Source organism: Dendropsophus ebraccatus, chromosome 2 (genome assembly GCF_027789765.1).
Source record: "Dendropsophus ebraccatus isolate aDenEbr1 chromosome 2, aDenEbr1.pat, whole genome shotgun sequence".
In the NCBI taxonomy this organism is placed as follows: Eukaryota; Metazoa; Chordata; class Amphibia; order Anura; family Hylidae; genus Dendropsophus; species Dendropsophus ebraccatus.
The window spans coordinates 186,921,442-186,938,358 of record NC_091455.1 but is presented as its reverse complement, the minus strand read 5'-3'; the positions used below and the strand labels follow the sequence as shown (position 1 = coordinate 186,938,358).

The window sequence follows — 16,917 nt, the reverse complement described above, 5'->3', positions numbered from 1 at the left end:
CAGCTGTTGCCAAACTACAACTCCTATCATGTCCTGCCACCAGGATATAATGGGAGCTGTAGTTATGCAATAACTGGAGAGTCAAATGTTGTAGATAGGACAAAGCACAATGCACAATGCCCCCCCCCCCCCCATGCTTACTTCACAAGCTGGTCCATGCTTCTCTGCTGTTCTGGCCTCTTCTGGTTAGGTCTGACCAGAGCAGAGAGGAGCAGGCAGTGCTAATCACACTGCAGAATCACGGAGGAAACACTGGCTGCCCAGACAGGGAGGTGAGTGTCCCCTGCTCCAGCCAGCCCTAGGCTACTGTATTGTATTGGTGTCTTATAGACCCCAGTACTGTACAGTAACCCCCCCAGACCCGCTCCCCACAACCCAGACCCCCTCCCCAGATACCAGTCGGGCGGTGGGCGGCTCTTCTCCCGGCAGGCGTCCTCCTCCATGGGCTGTGCACTTCTCTTTGCTCAGTGATGGAACAGGCTGCCTGCTCCACCAATGAGCAAAGTGAAGTGTGAGGCAGAGTCAGCGTGGCGTTCTGTCACCGCTGCTGACTGCTAGAATGTAAGTGCAGCGGCCGCACTTACTGAGGAAAGAATTAAAGTGGCAGAGCGGCCCTAGCAACATCCGGGCGCCGCGGCCCTTAGGTGTAGTGGGGGGACCGGCCCGGGGGGCATATGCCACCCTGCCCCCCTGCCCAGCCCGCCCCTGACAGAACCTGTGTGGAGCTGGGTACCTCTATATGACTGGATGAGGTGATAGTAATCTGTGTACAGTGGATGTTATTTAGTAGCAGTGGTGGGGTTAGTCAGTATGCGGTGGTATTAGTCAGTATGCGGTGGTATTAGCCAGTATGTAGCAGTATTAGTCATTATGTGGTGACATTAGTCAGTATGCTGTGGTATTAGTATGTGGTGGTATTAGTCAGTATGCGGTGGAAGCAGCTCAGCTACACAGTACAGAGACAGAAGCTTCTGACCCCATTTACTGTGTTATTATCTGTAATTCCAGTCATGGCTGTGATGATACAACATGTAGCCGTGCTGCGCTCACAACATCGTCTCATAACTTATCACCGCTCAGCGAGTGGGCCTGTGTGCTCTGAAATGCCAGGGCTGATTTTTAGTCCCAGTCCGGCCCTGGCAATAAGGTTTATATTCCTGGAGGTGTCAGTAATATGGATAATGATTTAGCTTTGCTACATATGTGGTCAAAACAATGGAAACTGCTGTTCATTGTTTGTAATTATAGAATAATGCACTTGGGGAGGAAGAATCTCCTATCCAAGTACCAGATATCGTCAGTTCTCTGTTGGCACAGACTTCAGAGGAAAAGGATTTATGGGAAGTGATTTCTGACTTCTGACTTAAAGTGACTCTGTACCTACAATATGACCACCCCAAACCACTTATACCTTCAGATTGCTGCTTTTAATCCAAGACCTCTCCTGGGGTCCATTTTTTTGATGGAGTACCCCTTTAATCATTTTTTTTTTGTAGACCAAACTGTACAATGGTGTGTAGAGTGGATTTATCCTTTACGTGTGAGTACATGTCTACAGATTTCCTTCACCTTCAAGATTCTCAGCTGCCAATATGGGCCCTGACATGACTTCTTTCCATACTTTTTCTCCTGCATATCTTATAAATATTTATGTCTGATATTTGTCTTCTTGCCTAAAATTCTGCATCAAGAGCTGAGAGGAGGAGAGGAGGCTGTGATTTTGGAGCGCTATGTATATAATAGGTGTGACTGTGTTTACCTGGGGCAGGATATGTTGGAGAGCTTGATTCCAAGCTTCTGTGATGCTTCAACGGAAAGTGCCAATGTAAATTGACCTATTGTTTAAATAAAGTTTTTATATTAAACATATTCTTTAAGAATTTTTGGTGACATTTAAAAGAATCCTGAAATTTTCATTTTTGCCCCTATGTCTAAAGATCCCCATAAACTTTGTTTCTTTCTCCCACCCATTGCCCATCCTTCTCATATACAGGAAGTTTGGAACGGCCTATGTTCTCTATGGGGAATGGTGAGTCGCAACCAGAGTACTGTGGCTGCGTCTAATATCACCTAGAACAAAGGGTTCTCCCTGACGTGATCACCGTCTAGGCCCGCCTCCTCAGTGGCTGTTGGAATGGGCCGGCCTAGAGGTCTAGGCCCCACCTCTCTAGATCAGCCCATTCCAGTGGCCACTGATGAGACGGGGCAAAGACAATGATGATGTCACGGAGGGGCGGAGCCTAATGAGACGATGGGGCGGGGCTAAGTGGCGCAGTGGACATGTTCATTCTTCAACGCCGAGAGAGGAGGCGTGCGAGCCTCCCATAGACTGTCATTATGACAGGAAGGCTGGCGGCATTTCGCTGTGGAGAATTCCGCAGCAGAACTCCGCCACTTTTGCTACGTGTGAACGTAGCCTAAAAGTGTAATGAGAACATAGTCTTATGGGTACCGCTGACTCTTGACCAACTCCATTAGTGGGGTCCACCATTTTTGATAGGAAGAACATCCTCAGTAAGTCTTCAAGATTTAAATGTGGTACTCTGGCAGAAAAAAATATTTTCTTTCAAATCAACTGGTTTCCAAAAGTCATATAGATTTGTAATTTGCTTCTATTTAAAAATCTCCAATATTCCAGTACTTATCAGCTGCTGTATGTCCTGCAGGAAATGGTGTATTCTCTCCAGTCTGACACAGTGCTCTCTGCTGCCACCTCTCTGTGTCTGGTAATGTCCAAAGCAGAAGAGGTTTTCTATGGGGATTTGCTACTACTCTGGACAGTCCCTGATATGGACAGAGGTGGCAGCAGAGAGCACTGTGTCAGACTTGAAGAATACAAGAATACAAAACTTCCTGCAGGACATACAGCTGTTGAGAAGTACTGGAAGACTTGAGATTTTTAAATAGAAGTAAATTACAAATCTCTGGCACTTTCTGACACCAGTTGATTTAATATATATATATATTTTCCTACTAGAATACCCCTTTAAGAAATGGTGCGGTGTACAGACACCCCAACAGCCATATATAAGCCTCTCTGATACATTGTTGGTATCTTTCACATGATGGATCAGGCAGAGCCTATTGGCTTTTGTTATTGAAGGAAAATCTGTAAAATATCAGCAGATCATCACTCATATGGCATAGGCGATGCTGAGGACTGTCGTATCTAGGCCGGGATCTTCTGTACAGATGACGGAGGCATTTATCAGTGTTGTAAAATGTCTCGGTCATTAAAAGATTTGTTTCTACTAGAATAATGGAAGTGATCTGACAGAGGATACATGTATAATAATAGTAACATACAATTACCTTTAGGACTCATTACAGCTTGTTTGGAGCTCTCTGCATCCCCGGAGTCATCCCCGGGCAGCTACATTCAGCATTGCTATCACTGCACTTATTAAGAAGGTGTCTTATAATGTGGTGGTTATAATCAGGGCTGTGGAGTCGGTAAGCGGCAGCTCCGACTCCCACTTCGACTCTGACTCCTGAATTTTATCAGGACCGACTCTAACTCCGACTCAGACTCCTGAATTTTATCAGGACCGCAGGTCACTGTGGGGGCACTCAATAGCATGCACACACACACACACACACACACACACACACCCACACAGCCTGCTGCAGCTATAGCACACACATACAGCCTGCTGCAGCCATAGCACACACACACACACACACACACACAGCCTGCTGCAGCCATAGCACACATACGCACAGCCTGCTGCAGCCATAGTGCACACACACAGCTTGCTGCAGCCATAGCACACATACACACAGCCTGCTGCAGCCATAGCATACACGCACACCCACACAGCCTGCTGCAGCTATAGCACACATACACACAGCCTGCTGCAGCCATAATGTGCACACACACACACACACACACACACACATACACACACATACACACAGCCTGCTGCAGCCATAGCACACACACAGCCTGCTGTAGTCATAGCACACACACAGCCTGCTGTAGTCATAGCACACACAGCCTGCTGTAGTCATAGCACACACACAGCCTGCTGCAGCCATAGCACACACACAGCCTGCTGTAGTCATAGCACACACACAGCCTACTGCAGCCATAACACACACACACAGAGCTGCAGCCATTGAACACTGAAGAAAAACACACTATCTTCTTCCAGAGAGAAAACACCACATTGAGGACAGAGGTTACAGCTGCACTACTTATGTCTTCTCCCTTTCCTCTATATTACACCGGATATCTTCATTTTACACTGCTGCTCATATACAGTCATCCAGCATCCAGGAAGAGAACAGCACAGATCTCCCCCCACACAATGGACTCTTCCAGCTCAGAAACAAACTGCCAAATAGTGACCGACAACTTTTTCATGACCCCCCTTATGTAATAGCCCCAGTGTCCTATTAGAATGTTGCTCATAATTTAGATTCATGAGAAAAACTTGTAGAATTGAAGTTCGATATGAATTTTACATTTTTTAAAGATTTTTTTAAAGCTGGAGTCTGAGTCTGTACATTTTTTTCCAACTCCGACTCTGACTCCGACTCCAGCCAAAGCTAGCTCCGACTCCGACTACATGATTCCAACTCCGACTCCACAGCCCTGGTTATAATGGATAGAAAAGAATACCACATTACATGAACCTAGGTGTTCAGGTCTCACTCACACTGCTGTAATATATATGGCACAGAAGGGTAACCTCATGCTGTGTGAATTTTACCTAATTCTCTTGAATTTGGAGGAAAAAAAATCTAATATTCAGTTAATTTCTCCATTCAGCTTTAGCTTTGCCGCTGTTTAGCCGCCTGCCATGTACAGTATACGTGTGTGCTGTAACAGGATAGAATACTTCAGACTTGCTGGACTTAAAAGGGGTTTTCTAGGATTAGAAAATACATGTTCTAATCCTGCACAATCCCTTCATTACATGTTTCCAGATATTTGAGCTTTTCTCAGTATATAAAAAAAAAACAAAAAACAAAAAAAAACTTTTAAGGGAGAAGTCCAGCAAAAATGTTTATTGAAGTATTTTATTGCCCCCCAAAAGTTATAAAAATCACCAATATACACTTATTACAGGAAATGCTTATAAAGTGCTTTTTTTCCCTGCACTTACTACTGCATCAAGACTTCACTTCCTGGATAACATGGTGATGTCACTTCCTGGATAACATGGTGATGTCACGACCCAACTCCCAGGGCTGTGGCTGCTGGAGAGGATGATGGCAGAGGGATGCTCAGTGTCCCTCCAGTGCCCTGTGTACCTCAGTGTCCCCCTGCCATCATCCTCTCCAGCAGCCACAGCCCGCACAGCTCTGGGAGTCGGGTCGTGACATCACCATGTTATCCAGGAAGTGACATCACCATGTTATCCAGGAAGTGACATCACCATGTTATCCAGGAAATGACATCACCATGTTATCCAGGAAGTGAAGCCTTGATGCAGTAGGAAGTGCAGGGAATAAAGCACCTTATGTGCATTTCCCATAATATATTGGTGATTTGTATAACTTTTGGGGGGCAATACAATACTTTAATAAAAATTTTCACCGGACTTCTCCTTTAAAATATGTTGATCTGAAGCTTTCAGGTAGACAGCTCAGGATAGGCCAGGAATATTAGAATGTCCGGCGTCGGACATCTAATCTAAGCTACGGTCTATAACCAGTAGCTGGATGAGTGGAAGAGGGGCTTAAAGGGAAACTCTGATGCACATATATATGTATATATAACCACAGGTGCGCTCAGAGAGCTCACTGCTAATTGTTTATCATGTTTTCTTTGTATTAGATGTATGTTCAGTTATTTTCTTCTGCATCCCCACTGAATACCGTGTAGATTTCATTTGGTAGATGGGAAGGATTTTAGTCCAGAATAAAGATCCTAGAAGCTTAAGGAAAATAATAATGCCCCAGCCTTCCTTAAAGGGTTACTCCAGTATTTTTTTTTTTTCCTTTCAGATGAACTGCTGTATGTCCTGCAGGAAGTGGTGTATTCTTTCCAGTCTGGAGAGTAGGAGAGGTTTTCTATAGGGATTTGCTACTGCTGTGGTCAGAGGTGGCAGCAGAGAGCACTGTGCCAGACTGGAACGAATACACCACTTCCTGCAGGACATACAGCAGCTGATAAATACTGGAAGACTGGAGATTTTTTAAGAGAAGTAAATTAAAGTTCTCTGTCACTTTCTGACACCAGTTGATGCCGGAGGACCATACGTTTGCCTCACATTCATTTGGCGTCCATCTGCTTTTATTCTTCTTTGAGATTCATCATGGCCAACTTGTTATCTGTATGGAAATGGACTGAGCTTGTACCTTATCTTTGGGAATTGGTGTCACCAATCTTCCTAGCTCTATTATGGGATAACACCCCGACAGCTGTCCAGCCGATGAGTAAGACCATATTATCATGTAGATCTACCCATCCCTCATTCGCTTCCATCACATTCATCTCCACTTGTTCTCAGCACCAGGAAATAGATGTGTGTGATCTGTAAATGCTGTAATTGGCTTTTAAAGTGGATATTCCCCATGTCTTCTGTAGATATTTCATGCGGTAATTGATAACCTGAATGGATGCCCGGTTTCAGGACGTACGCTCTGATCATCCCATTACTTTTACAAGCTTAACCCTCTCCGTGCCGGCTTTTAATATTCCATTATTATAAAGGACAGTGATGGCGGCGGTCTGATCGCCTCTTTACTTCTAACCTGATGACCCGGAGCATTAATAATCTCTTATAAATAATGGCAGACGAATGAATCACCTCTTATGTGTAGAACAGATGGACATCAGAACGGTGTGGAGGGATAAAGATAGAGCTCTACACTACTTTTCGTTGGCGTAACATCTGTATCCAAAGGTTTTGTGTGTAATATTCTCCCCAGAAAATCCGGTTTTCTGCTTTATGTACACTCACCCGTGAAAAGTGTGTGGGGGGGGGGGGGAATAATAATAATAAAAAAAAATAATTATATATATATATATATAATTTATATATACCAGTGGTACCTTGGTTTAAGAGTAATTTGGATTAAGAGCTCACAGTATTCCAAAATTGTGACTTGGTTTAAGAGCATTGCTTTGGTTTAAGAGCTCCCTGTACTGGGTGGGGGGGAGGGGGCGAGTTGGGGAGGGGCATGGTCTGCATAGCGGGGTCTACAGCCCTGTACTCTGACCCAGGAAGTCTCCCTCACCTTCCAAATCATAGCAGATCCACTTCAGGCTGGGGCTTACATCAGGGGACAGGACTGTGGAGGTAATCTCTCCATAGCTGTAACCCCTCTCTCCCTGGACAGAGAGCGCTGCTATACTGTGCCCACATCTGCCCTGCTCATTCCATCATGCTCCCTGCAGTCTCTGTCCGCCCTTGTGTTTCCCATACTCTCCATTACTGTACAGTAACTTATAATATCACATATTCTGCTGTTTCTGAATGTTTGTTTCATCTGTTTTACATGTTGTTCAGAATAATAAATCATTACTTTTAGGGTGTGGAACCAATTGTCTGCATATCAGTGATTTCTTAAGGGAAATTTTGCTTTGGTTTAAGAGTGGATTTGGATTACAAGCACCGTCCCGGAAAGAGTTATGCTCGTAATCCAAGGCACCACTGTGTGTGTGTATGTATGTTTGTATATATATGTATATATATGTATATATATAATTATACACACACACAAAATCCCTAAATCCCTGTGTTAAGGGGTCCAGTTAGGAGTGTCACTTAATGATTGGCCCGCCCACCGGACTCATCGGCATAGAAATATATGAGATTTTAATTTATAAGTTAGAAGTTATACTTTTAGGGTACAAACCCACACACCGTATACGCAGCAAATACGCAACAAATACGCAGCAAATACGCAGCAGTTTGATGGTGAAGATTTAATGCTGAGTTCAGTTATTTAGATCTAATCTGCTGCGTTTTTGTTGCGTATTTGTTGCGTTTTTGCTGCGTATTCGCTGCGTATCGCAGCAGTAAATACGCTGTGTATACGGTGTGTGGGTTTATACCCTTAGGGTGCCTTTACACACACCGGATCTGCAGCAGATTTCATGCTGCGAATTTGCACCGAAATCCGCTGCTGATCCAGTGCCAGGTCATCCCTATGAGAATACTTGATATCCCACTGCATGTATGTAAGTTAACCCCCCGCCGTCCGAAACATACATCACCTGATCCCCGCTCCAGATTACTTTGGGGGTTCCTGGCGTCTGCTCGTCCCACTCAGCCAATAAGTGCGCTGCCCCGCCGTTCATGCTCTACGATATACTGTGGATAGATCCGATTAGTTTCTATTAAAAGGGTATCCCGTCAGTCAGACCATGACTAAGGACTACAAGTAAGCGCCCTATTACACCAACAGATTATCTGACAGATTTGTTTAAGCCAAAACCAGGAATGGATTTGAAAAGAGGCGAAATCTCAGTCTTATCTTTATTACATGTTCTCAGTTTATAATCCATTTCTGGTTTTGGCTCAAAAAAAATCTGTCAGATAATCTGTTGGTGTAATAGGGCCCTTACCAGTAAGGTTTTAATGGAATTTAATAAAGGTATGTGGTTTTAAAGGGATACTCTGGAGAATTTTATTTTGTCTCAAAGCAACTGGTATTAGAAAGTTTTATACAGATTTGTAAATAACTGCTGTAAAAAAATCTCTAAGCTGCTGTATGTCCTGCAGGAATTGGTGTATTCTTTCCAGTCACACTGCTCTCTGCTGCCACCTCTGTTAGTGACAGGAACTGTCTCCATAGGAAATCCTAGGGGTGCCGGCTCCCATTATAGTCAATAGAAATTATGTAAATTGTGTAAAATAGCACATTCAACTGCCCCCCCCCAGCTTCCTGACCACCCCTGGGGGCCACAACCAGGATGAAGAGGGTCAGGGGGCCATCAGTCTTTAGTCACCTGCAGATCTCAGATGTAAATGGCATATTCCTTTTGTTATGCCATAAGTGCCCAGATGGGAGTACAGTAGCCCTGTAACCTGCATTGTTCTGTAATGTGTAATCCGCCTGGTTCTACATTAGTAGTCTGCTTGTCCCTGTAGGACTGTACCACTTGACAGATTTCCATTTAGGACCCTAAAGGAAAAAAGGTGACAAACTTTAAAGGAGAAAAAAAAGTAACAAGATTACACCTCAAGGGAACATAAAAATATATTAGAGATGAAATGTAAGTCAATACTCAGTAACCCGTGACTTACTGCTGATGGATGTTTTTGGTGATTTCATTAATGCAATAAATGGGTCTAGCTCTAGTCTTTGTCTCTAATATGGTGCCCTCTAGTGGCAGCTCATTTGTATTGCAGCATGCCTGCAAACATTACAATGTAAAAGTTAGTGAGTCCTATAGGTCTGATCCCACCTTCTTAAACAAAGTGGTTATCACATATTTTGCTGCAATTTTGTGTAGGATATTAAATAATCCAGCCCGATCCCTTTTTATTTTGACTAAAAGACGTTTTAGCACCATGTATAGTAAAGAACTTCAGTGTTTTATTATCTTTTTAAATGTTTTTCTTTTTTATTCTACAGATTTGCTTCCTTCTGTTCGCCATTTTGTATATTGTGTCTTATTTCATCATCAAAAGATACAAAAGGAAAGCAGGTGGGTATTTGCCGATATATTATACATTTATTAAGATTTGATTTACTGCATCACATTGCTATATAGTACAGCGACCTGAAGTCAGTTCTCAGGGTACTTGATCATGGTGTTCAGTGCAGACTGAATTATACTGAATTGCTTTCATAGGTGCCAATGCACATTATACCTTGTATAGGTATACTTTCCATATATATATAATATCCTTACATAATCAGTGGTTCCCTGGGGAAGCCAGACAGTCTTTGTATTATATCCCTAATGCTCTATCTATAAACTGGTTGGTCACCTTATAATAAAATAGGTCAGTGTAAAGTATTAGTAAGTGTACTCACTGTATATACTGACAGCAGCTCCCTGTGTACCTCATAGAGCTTAAATCACACTCCCCTCCTCCAGGCTGTGCTGTCCTGCTCTGTTGCGATTCTTTCCATAAGATGGCCGACATGGAGGAGCATGTGACTATGCCTCGCCCTTTGTATCCTCTATAGAGATATACAGGCTCAGTGGTGGAGACTGGGGGACGGGGCAGGGTCACTTGCTCCTCCATGTAAGCAATCTTATGGACAGAATCACCACAGAGCAGGACAGCACAGCCTATGGAAAGGTCATCTTATTTGAGCTCTTATAAGGTACACAGGGAGCTGCTATCAGTATGTACAGTTAGTACACTTATTAATACTTTACACTGAACAATTTTACTCTAAAATGGGCAACCCCTTTAACCAGCACAACGCATTCTGCACCTGTCATACCTTCCCTATTTACTTCATTCGAACCTGAACGTGCGGCATTTGATTAGTGCTGACTGCAGAAGTTGGATAAAGCCCTAAGGCTGCCTGGAAAACCTGGATTCTACCTATGGCCTATGGCTGTGTCCAAGTTTTCCAGGCAGCCGTAGGGCTGCATCCAACTTCTGCAGTCAGCACTAATCAAATGTTGCACGCTTGGGTTGGGGTAAATCTGAGTGTGCTCGAAGTTCACTCATCTCTAATAAAAATAATATTGATAATTAATAATAATAATAATTTGTTCCCTCAAAGAGCAAAACCATACTTCACTACCCAATTTCTGGCTGTTGCCATTCCAACAATCACGGCCATTAAGAGCTTCTTGATCCCCTTTTATCACAGAAAAATACTTAGCATGTCAGTGGCTTAAAGTAACACTGTCCCCCCCCCCCCCCTTTTTGCATTCTGACTTCTCTACACAGATGTAATGGGTAAATTTAGCAGTTTTCATACCTTATTTTATATCCTACATCATGCTGCTTGTTCAAGTAAAAAGTGATCTTTTATCAACTGCAGATTGTGTTAAGTAAGCGGGGCTTCACAGCAACGCCACTTAGCCCGCCCACAGCACCACAGTTGGCTCCCTCCGTGAAGTCATCGATACATAGACCCTACCCCCATTGTATGGGCTGACCCAGAGGGGGTGGGACCTAAACCTTTAGGCCAGCCTGTGCTAATGGTCGATAAGGGGGCGGGGCTTATGTGCCTATGACATCATGGAGGGGTGGGTCCAATAAGCACTGTTGCCGTGAAGCTCCGCCCACTTAGCACAGTCTGCAGTTGATAAAAGATCAGTTTTTACTTGAACAAGCACCATGACGTATGATATAAAATAACGTGTGAAAACTACTAAATTTACTTTTTACACCTGTTTTAAAGTCAGAATGCAAAAAGGGGGTGACAGTGTCACTTTAAGGTCCCCATACACCTTATACTTTGGTCTGCTGTGCCCACCGGTCGCTGTGGGTTTGAATGATGACTGATCACAGATGATGTTGGTGGAGATAGGGGTGAAGTTTGATGAAAAATCAATGCCCGACTCCTTTGTTCTGGGAGAGCTACGCCACAGCCAGAACAAAGCTGAATGTTCCTGAGTGTGGGGAGGGGGCCTGATGGAAGGGATAACTGATGGCTGAAGGATTGTTTGGCCATCAATTATTGAAGATATATTGGCTGAGAGGGCAGTTTCTATGTGTTAAAATGGCGCCAGGAAATGGATGTCATTGTCTTTAAATATATAACTCATCATAAGACTTATTATTTCCTTTTTACATTTTTTTTCATCTATTTTTTACAGCACAAGTAGGACTAAAATGTCACTTTCTCTTACAGATGAACAAGAGGATGAAGATGTCACAGTCAATCGAGTCTCGTACGTACACTTTTCTGTTTTCTGGCCAAAAATAACATGGTTTTTGTCTTTATTATTTTTTTTACCTAGAATATTGTATAAGTATTATTTATTTTTTTTTTTTTTATTGGGAACGGAACCAGAGTATTCACTAAGCCTAACACGTTTGGTTGCCCACAATTATTGCCAGATGATTAAGGTCTCCTGAATTATTATTATTACTTTTTTTTTAATATCCTGTGGCCGTAGTTGGATTATCATTAGAGATTAGCACGCTCAAGTCCAGTCGTTTGGAATATCATTACCGGTGGCTGATGAAATTGGAAAATTGGATGAAGCCCTAGGGAGTCTGGGAAAACATGGGTACATCCATAGGCCAAAGGCCGTATCCATGTTTTCCAGGATTCCCTAGGGCTTCATCTAACTCGGGTGTCAAGCTCAGGCCTGAGTTTGACACGTCTGATCTAACTTCTTCAGTCTAATAGTGGGACAGTTACATTAGACAATACCACTTGGTTAGGACTGTTACTTATTGAGAGAACATGATGCTGTGTGTTCTTTTGTACTATAGTCTGCACATCGTAACCACTCATTTTGTTTCGCTCCTAGGCTGTTCCTCAGCACATTCACATTGGCAGTTTCAGCTGGTGCTGTGCTGCTTCTTCCCTTCTCCATCATCAGCAATGAGATCCTCTTATCATTCCCTAAGAGCTACTATATCCAGTGGCTGAATGGCTCTCTCATCCATGGTCAGTGTTTGACATTAAATTGTATTTGTTTGAACCTTGAGCAAAGGCATCTTTTATGCGCTATTAACCCTTTCACATCAGCTATAAGGCTATTTATGTTCCATCTGCAGCACTGCACACAAAGTGCCAGCAAATTGGCGTGGCCTAGAGTGTCTGTGCCCTAGGCTTGCACCGCCTCTTCATCCCTTCTCTCCACCCTCTTTACCATTAGGAATGCTCCTATTCATAACTTGTCTGAACACTGCACATGTGCTGGATAGTTAAGGCACCTGTGCAGTTTTCAGACAAGTGATCAATAGGAGAAATCCTGGGACATTCATAATGATGAAGAGGGTGGGAAGGAGGGACGGAGAGGTGGTGCAAGCCTAGGGCACTCACACTCCAGGCCACGCCAATTTGACACTGGGCAGCAAGTTTAAAAGTTGTTCTTTAGGACAATAACTGCCTCACCTGCCGAACGGACCCCCGGACAATAAACATATTTGAAATTGTCCAAACTGTTTGAATATAATGATATTTTGCTGCAAGGTGAGCAACACAAATAAAAGGGGAAAAAGGATTACAATTTTTATATTTATTATATTTCAGGAAAAAAAAATAAAAAAATGCAATGAAAAATATACTGTATTTTTATTTTTATTTCCATATACACCAATATGGTACCTATAAAAACTATAGATCATGGCACAAAAATTGAGCCTCCAATCAGCCCCTTTAGTGTGACCTGGCCATTCTTGCATCAATGCACTTTGGTTATGAAGGGGTTAATCATTATCGACTGCATGTCACCCCCGTGTAAATGGGAAAAGTGTGGGCAGCAATTGTGAAGTTAAAGGCCTGTGATTAATTGTTATGTCAAGGCTTATTAAAGCGAACGTACAATTAGGTACATTGCTTATTTTCTTTAACATGAGCGAATCGGTGCCAACGCGGGGATCCCGGTGGTGTGGTCCTTTCTTTGAAACACCAACTGGCTCCCTTGCTTAGCTCCATTCTTTTGCCGTGCACCGGCCCGACTCCGTGTCACCTGATCTAGATGGACTTTCAATGCAAGTCCATCTAGGTCGAAGAGAGGGGGAGAGGAGCACAATGCTTTTTTTTTTTTTTTTAGTTACAGGTACATTTTAAGGCTACACTTAAATATATACTCTTTAGTGTAGTTTTGTTTTCCTTTTGAGTACTGGAATATATCCTTAAGGAACAGAAAAGACTGCATGTATGAATCCAGCCCACTTTTTTTTTCTGTTCTCTGCCATTAACCTCCAATATACTGTATAATTTTCAAATAAAAAGCTTTTTTCTCATTTATCTAAATCTTGATAGTTGCCACTAGATGGCGATACAACAGCATGAATGTTTTTTTACCTGAGCTTCACCCGTACACGTATAGCAATCTGTTTTATACTGTCCATTGCACCATAGGCCATAGAGCCATAGAGATGCTGTATGAGACGACCCGAGTGCGTAAGTTTTACAGAGCCTTTATAAGGCCGTTACTCTGGATCATTTTTACATCCCTATTTTGCTATCAGCCATTGGCTGTATATTACCTATTAGACAAGTACGTGGGCGACAGTGATTTATAATTTTCAGCAGGTTGATTGGCTGATCTTTAGCCCAAGGGTCATATACTCTTGTTCTAATAAGCACCCCATGTTGTAGGTCCTTAACACAGTGTGTAGCCTTAATTGTAGATTTTGTCAAAAATGCCAAGCAGAATAGCTCTGCATGCTATGCCTTTATGTCCAGGTGCTTGTCACCATGTTAGTACACAGTCATAGTAATGGAACAGTGGCAAGAAAAAGTCACCGCTGGATCCACTGCACGCCAGAAACTGACACTGCCTAACACACTCCATTGAAGTGAGAAAGCTTTTGAGATGTAAAAAAACAAAAACATTTTGATCGCTCCAGATGTAGGCGGTCAGACCTCTACTGTTGTGTTGTAAAAAGGGTTTTGCAGCCCCTGCTATTTTGCATAGGTAAGCTGGTGAATATGCCCATAGGTAAGGAAAATCCATTCTAAGATTACTTACTATATCAGATAACACTGGGTATCACTGGCATGGGAAAAGATTTGGGAAGCTTGGTTGACAGTAAACTATAGCAATCAGTGTCAGATAAGGTGATTAGAAGATAGATCTACCACTGTGCAAATCACTGGTCAGACCACACAGGGAATATTGTGTAAGATTTTGGGACATAAAGCAAGCAACTAAAGCAATAATTAGAATAGGGGGACTCCACCAGTGAGAGGGTTATTACAAAGATCTCTCCCATGCTGTTATACCCAGGACTGTGTCTAACAAGGGGACATCCTCTACGCCAGGGATGGGGAACCTTCGGCCCTTCAGCTGTTGCAAAACTACAATTCCCATCATGCCTGGACAGCCGAAGCTAAAGCTTCGGCTGTCCAGGCATGATGGAAATTGTAGTTTTGCAACAGCTGGAGGGCCGAAGGTTCCCCATCCCTGCTCTACGCCAAGGTTTAGCTTCGGCTGTCCAGGCATGATGGGAATTGTAGTTTTGCAACAGCTGGAGGGCCGAAGGTTCCCCATCCCTGCTCTACGCCAAGGTTTCTTCATTAACACAGAAAGGGATTCTTTACTGTAAGAGCAGCAGGGTCATGGTTAACTCCCTAAAGAAGTCAATGCCCTGACTGTGGCCTGGATACATTTCTGGAGAGTAATAATATTACAGGTTATAGGCACTGGAGAAGGGCCCTAAATCCAGGGATTTATTCTGACTTCAAGATTTAGAGTCAGGAAGAAGTTTTCTCTCTCTTAGATGAAGGTATTTTCACCTCTATCGCATGTTCTTTCACTGTATGAGCACTGCAGTATAATAGAGAGAACTTGATGGTGAGTGTCTAGTTATTTTGCTGTTTGGTAATCGGTCTATTGGCTCTAGATAGGACATATTATCATATTTGTGGCTTTTAAATATTAGTTTTCTTTACTTTACTTTCTTTCCACATTCCTTAAGATTTCCCTCTTAAATTAAGTGGAAATTAATGCTTTTATTTTGACGTTTCAGGTCTGTGGAATCTTGTTTCCCTTTTCTCCAATCTGTGTCTCTTTGTGTTGATGCCATTTGCATTCTTCTTTCTTGAATCTGAAGGCTTCGCAGGGCTTAAAAAGGTAACTTGTTGCAATTAAATTTTTTTTTATTGCTGTTTGAAATTGTTACATTTTGAAATTGCTTTGTATTGTTGTTGTTGTTGTTATTATTGTGTATTACTGTGTTGTACTTTGTAATAGCTGTAAGGTATCTGACATTTCTTGCGATCACATTAAAGTGACACTGTCACCCCCTTTGTGCATTCTGACACAGGTGTAAAGGGTAAATTTACCTTATTTTATATCATACGTCATGGTGCTTGTTTAAGTCTCGCGTCATTAGCGCCACTTAGCCCCACCTACAACGCCACCGTTGACCTAGAGGGGGTGGGGCATAGACCTTTAGGCCAGCCTGTTCCAATGGCCGATGAGGGGGTGGGGCCAACGGTGGTGTTGTGGGCGGGGCTAAGTTGCGCTAATGCCACGAGGCCCCACCCACTTAACACAATCTGCAGTTGATAAAAGATCACTTTTTACTTGAACAAGCACCATGACATATGATATAAAATAAGGTATGAAAAGTGCTAAATTTACCCTTTACACCTGTGTAGAGAAGTCAAAATGCACAAAGGGGGTGACAGTGTCACTTTAAGCTTCATTTTTAGGAAACAAAAAAGGAGTTGTCTTGTATAGAAAACCGATATGAAATCAAAACAAAGTCACAAAGTGGGCACTCATCACCCCAACGTTGGTGTCCACAGTGCCAGCGCGGGACCTCCAGGTGTTCATGGCTCACGAGTGGTGCTCAGCCTTTAGTATTGTATCCAGTCAGTACAGAATAGAATGTTAGTAGCGGAACTTACCAGTACGTGAAAAAGGTTGCTTTTATTTCAGGAGCTACAATTGTTTTGCATACTCTGGCTCACAAATAACACGTCATCATGGCGCTGCTTAAATACATCAGCAGTGCTTATGAATATGTTAATTATCCCATTAAAAACAATGAACATATTGTTACAAAAACATCAGTACTATCACCATAAAAACAATACACATGATGAATAGAAAGTATGCAAAGTACAATTTTACAAAAACACACTCATCTCGTTCCTATCATTGCATCCGAAAGCATTCATCGCTCCGGTACGGATAATCCAAGCTGCCTCTTTTCTCTTTTCTTCACGTACTGGTGAGTGCCGCTACTATCATTCTATTCTGTACTGACTAGTATAGAAAACCTGTTTAAGCCAATGGAGAAGGGCTTCAGTGAATTTTCCTCTCTGGAGCACCCAGCACATCTCTGCTTTTCATACTACCTCCTTTTTAGGTTGAAATTGGAGATATTAGGTGTGCGTCCATGT

At 42.8% G+C, this 16,917-nt stretch overlaps 1 protein-coding gene across 1 annotated transcript in view; it reads left to right on the top strand.

Moving 5' to 3' along the window:
• LMBR1 (limb development membrane protein 1) overlaps nucleotides 1-16,917 on the top strand; it is a 93,662-nt gene that overhangs the window by 12,758 nt on the left and 63,987 nt on the right. The window contains exons 2-5 of the mRNA XM_069958891.1: nucleotides 9,538-9,610; nucleotides 11,731-11,770; nucleotides 12,359-12,498; nucleotides 15,534-15,637. Of these exons, the coding sequence (XP_069814992.1) occupies nucleotides 9,538-9,610; nucleotides 11,731-11,770; nucleotides 12,359-12,498; nucleotides 15,534-15,637 (357 nt within the window). The remainder of the gene's footprint in view (nucleotides 1-9,537; nucleotides 9,611-11,730; nucleotides 11,771-12,358; nucleotides 12,499-15,533; nucleotides 15,638-16,917) is intronic.